The sequence below is a fragment of the Cebus imitator genome, unplaced genomic scaffold, assembly GCF_001604975.1.
Source record: "Cebus imitator isolate Cc_AM_T3 unplaced genomic scaffold, Cebus_imitator-1.0 Scaffold222, whole genome shotgun sequence".
Classification (NCBI taxonomy): Eukaryota; Metazoa; Chordata; class Mammalia; order Primates; family Cebidae; genus Cebus; species Cebus imitator.
This window is the reverse complement of record NW_016107537.1, coordinates 20,957-26,045: the sequence shown is the minus strand read 5'-3', so window position 1 is coordinate 26,045 and position 5,089 is coordinate 20,957. Positions and strand designations below refer to the sequence as shown.

Genomic DNA, 5,089 nt, shown 5'->3' with positions numbered 1-5,089 from the left:
AAAGCAGAAAGTATCATTGATGGTGTGTGGCAGAGAGATGATTCCTGCAGTGGCCACCCTCACTAAGAGAGGTAAACTTTGGGAAATAATACTCAATGGCAGAAAAGAAGGTAGACTATGAAAATACCCGAACAAGAATAAGGGGTTGCCCATTTAGTCTCTGGGTATTAAAGAGATTTGTAGCTCTTAATAATGGTGGATCTGTGAATGCTGCATGCATTGAAAAAACACATTATAATCTTTGTGTATCTGTAGTAAATTGCTTGATCTTATACTGCTAAGAACAATGGCATAACACCACTACCTAATACTTACAAATATATGCAACATCAGTGCAATAAACCTTATTTTTATTTTTGTTACAGATGAACAATGTTAAACTCACAGAAATATTGCAAATATAGCACAAAGTACCCCCTTCCCTAACTGGAATCATTTGAGAGTCTTTTGAAGACCTGAGAATCCTACCATCTTGTATTTACTATGCGTTTCCTACAAACAAGAATATTCTCCTAAACAGTCCCCATATACCAATGAAATACACTACTCCATCAACTCCTGGGAAATATTTCAAATTATCAAAAAATACCTAAATAATATTTCTCATGAAAAAATAGTCCCCAGTAGAAACATACCACTATCTGCAGACAAATTTGCACTGCCCTGGTCTTACTTGGGACATCTGGGGACACTGAACCAGTGCTGAGTTACTGAGATGAGCCAGCCCTGCAGCTGTGCCCAGCCTGCCCTGTCCACTGCTCATTTGCATGTTCCCAGAACACATCCTTTTGCCGTGAACACTTATTTATAGGCTGGTCACAGTTCATGCAGAATCAGATCCAGTCAGGACACAGCATGGACATGAGGGTCCCTGCTCAGCTTCTGGGGCTCCTGCTGCTCTGGCTCCCAGGTAAGGAAGGAGAACACTAGGAATTTACTCAGCTGAGTGTGGTCAGTATTGCCTAGCTATCCAGGGAAGTTCTCTTACAAAATGATTAATTGTGTGGACATTTGTTTCTATGTTTCCAATCTCAGGTGCCAGATGTGACATCCAGATGACCCAGTCCCCATCTTCCCTGTCTGCATCTGTAGGAGACAAAGTCACCATCACTTGCCAGGCAGGTCAGGACATTAGCAAGTGGTTAGCCTGGTATCAGCAGAAACAAGGGACAGCCCCTAAGCTCCTGATCTATGAGGCATCCAAATTGCAAAGTGGGGTCCCATCAAGGTTCAGCGGCAGTGGATCTGGGACAGATTTTACTCTCACCATCAGCAGCCTGCAGCCTGAAGACTTTGCAACTTATTACTGTCAACAATATAGCAGTTCCCCTCCCACAGTGTTACAAACCCGAACATAAACCCCCATGGAAGCAGATGTGTGAGGCTGGGCTGCCCCAGCTGCTCCTCCTGATGCCTCCATTAGCTGAGAGTGATCCTCAGATGCAGCCACACTCTGATGGTGTTGGTAGAGGGGGACATGAAGTCACCTCTGAACCCTAATTCTTTTCTCTTTCTCAGCCCCAACAGCACAGACATAGCAATGCCCCTCCTGACTTAATAAAGTGATTATTACACCTGAGGAGTCTAGTTTACGGCTTCAGTTAAAATTCATATAACAGAGTAGAAACCAGTATAGATATTCCAAGCAGGAATTGTCCTAACACAGGGAATTAGAGTCTAAACTACTGAAGTCTAAATAAAATATAGAGATGAATCTCTAAATTTAGTGTTTTCTTTTCAAAGAAATATTTGCCAAATGGGGCATAGAGGAAAACTCAGTGGTTGGCAATATGTTGGAAGAACAAATAGAAAACTAGAGTTTTATGACAAAGGGAAAACTTTACCTATTGTTCTTTGAGAAAGTTTACTGGCACTAGAAGGATTGGGAGTTGGCAAGCCCAGACTGGTAAGCAGTGGTGAAAAAAGTGAATTCTAGAATTATATTAAGTTATCTCAGAAGTTATGGGTAAATTTGGTTTAAGGTTACAAAAAGCCAAAGCAATGAATCTTCCAAAGAATTTTGTTACTGAAATGCCAAGAATTTGGTGTAGATCCTGCTGCTCACCACACAGAAAACCAATCACTACAAAAGTAAGTATTGCCAAGGAACAGGCTTTAATCAGGTGCTGCAGCTGAGGAGATGGGACACCATTCTCAAATATATCTCCATGACCAACTAAAATTAGGGGTTTATATAGCAGGGAAGAAATGTGAGAGAAAACACAAATTAGAGAGTGGTAAGGAAGAGAATTTGGTCAACAGGAAGTAGGAGGTCAGTTAAGCAATCATAATGGGTGACGGGTCTGATGTCTCACTGTCCCTATTAAGTGATATGTAAGTATCAGCTCTTTGATAGTATCTGGGAGGCCTGATGGTTGGTTTCCTGAAAAAAGAACTTAGATTAGATAAATGTAACTATCTTGAGTTTTAAGACTGGGGGAGTCCATTTCCTTTTTTTTATTGCATTTTAGGTTTTGGGGTACATGTGAAGAACATGCAAGATTGTTGCATAGGTACACACATGGCAGTGTGATTTGCTGCCTTCGTCCCCTTCACCTATACCTGGCATATCTCCCCATGCTATCTCTCCCCAACTCCCCACCCCCTGCTGTCCCTCCCCTATTTCCCCCTAACAGACCCCAGTGTGTAGTGCTCCCCTCCCTGTGTCCATGTTTTCTCATGGCTCAACACCTGCCTATGAGTGAGAACATGTAGTGTTTGATTTTCTGCTCTTGTGTCAGTTTGCTGAGAATGATGGTTTCCAGGTTCATCCATGTCCCTACAAAGGATACGAACTTATCGTTTTTCAAAAGTGGGCAAAGGATATGAACAGACACTTTACAAAAGAAGACATACACTTTTACACTGTTGGTGGGAGTGTAAATTAGTTCAACCATTGTAGAAGACAGTGTGGCGATTCCTTAAGGGGGAGTCCATTTTTATGTTTATTCAATAAACCATAAACATTGGTGTTATGGGATAATAGGGCCTATTTCAATTGCATTCTAGAAATAGTGTTTTGCCCCCGAGTGCCTTTTCTCCCGATATGTTGGCTCCATTGGGTATGACAAGAATGACCAAATTCCTACAATTAACTGTCACACTACAAGCTATCAAAGCCAAGGATATAGTAGTCATAAAAGTTGATATTCGAAGCAGGATTCCCTTGTGCTCCCCATGAGAAAACAGAATGCATCTGCCACTGAAGTATGGGTATCCAACCATGTGGTCCTCAGTCCTTTCTGGAAGTTTAGGGGTTGGGGTGCTGATGCTCTCAGCTTCCAATAGCATCTTTCCAAGTGTTTCTCCAGTCCTCACCTCTGTCCCTGTGTCTATCCTAGGTACCAATGGAGAATACTGAGTCATCCTTTTCTGCCTACCAAATCTCATGGGAGGACCTCTTATTGGGCAACTCTGTAGGAAACAGGAGAGGCAAAAAGGGATATTTACAAAAGTTAAAATAATTTTTCCCCCAATGAGGCCATTAAAAAATTATAAAGTCACATATTGAAAACACACCCAGCTTTATGTCCTTATTAATGCAAATTTATATGTGCAAATATATTCAAGATTGTAAAGGTTGAAAACATAAGCATTTGTCCATGGAACGATCAAACACCTCTATAATTAAATGAAGTAAAGGTTTTCTTGAAAATTTGTACTCAGTAAAATAAAGAAATATATTTAAAATGTGTGAAGCTATGTTGAAAGTATTGGGCTTAAATTCAACTGCGCAGTTTGGTTTCGAATGTTATTCACTTCTGTGACCTACCACAAGAATCTTGTGTCATGTGCAGTCACTGCTGTTCAGCCTTGTTCTCAGACAATTGATATAGGCTGAAGATGAGCTCAGTACCCTGCAGAGGAACCACTCAGCTGAGCCATTTCTTGGTCAGCCACATGATTGTGAACATGAGTATTCATGAACATGAATACAAATGTTTATGTTATCAGCCACTGAGTTGAGTATTTAACTAGTTACCAATCATTAATGCATGAAAGCTTAGTGATGCAGTATTTACACATCTACCAAATGTGAGTATTTAGCAATCAAATTATGAAGTTATTAAGAGAAAATTAAAGACAAAATTAAAACTAGTATTTCAATAAAAAATTAAAATTTACCTTATTTATGAAAAACTGGGCATACATGTATATAAGATACATAGCAGTGAATACATATTTATTTGAAAAAATTCCTGGCTACAAATATATAGTGTTCATATTTAAGTATGTTTATTCTATTATGTATGCAATATATGCATATTTATTAAATTATTATCTAAATTTAATACATTTTAATAATTTTTATTACATTCTATTAAAAAAATAGCTTATACTCTTGCTACAGAAAATTTCATTATAAAGTTTATTGTTAAAATTCTACCAAATGGTTGTTCTTACCTAAAATATTTTTTGAACCCAGTAGAGCTCCAGGTTGGACTAAAGCAAATTTTGACTAATGTTGAATATTAACTCTTGTATACTATGGAAGTCTCCATTATGTTCATGCCCACAATGACGATATGCCAAATAGAGTTGTCACAATAATCAATGATGGATGGAGTCACATCAGTGCCATTGTCGAGGAAGTCCTGAAAATGTAAAAATCATAACGGTGAGTAAACTGCAAGGGTTACATCTGATAATCACATCACAAAGAGAACAGCAAGTTAATAATATTGGCTGTCGGTTTTGACAGATCATCAAAAGAAGTGCAACTGGGTGATTGAAAGACATTCTGTAAGATCTATGAACAGACATTTCAAAAATTATCCATAATCGAAAAAAAATGCTTTCCAAGTGCATAGCAATCAAAATGGCATTAATGAGCAGGGGGCTTTTAAAATCATTCAACACATGGAATTCAGACACCTTTCCCAGCTTTTCAGTGAGTCTCATGAGCCAATGTAATGGAGGTCCCTGTGGGGATCCAACAATATGAGTTTCAATTAACAGAGACATAACAGGGACACTGGCTCTTCTGAACACCTGATTTACCAAGAAGAATGACTCCTCCTGAACCCCTAACGTTGTACCACACATCAGGGCTCAGACTAACAGCTGGTGTCAGGTGATTCTAGTGGAC

The 5,089-nt window shown here is 39.1% G+C and overlaps 1 gene segment (V, D, J or C); it reads left to right on the top strand.

Moving 5' to 3' along the window:
- Window positions 1–837: 837 nt before the first annotated feature.
- LOC108281199 lies at window positions 838–1,358 on the top strand. The segment is given in 2 exon segments: window positions 838–910; window positions 1,036–1,358. Coding segments are annotated over 2 exon segments (378 nt in total).
- Window positions 1,359–5,089: the final 3,731 nt, after the last annotated feature.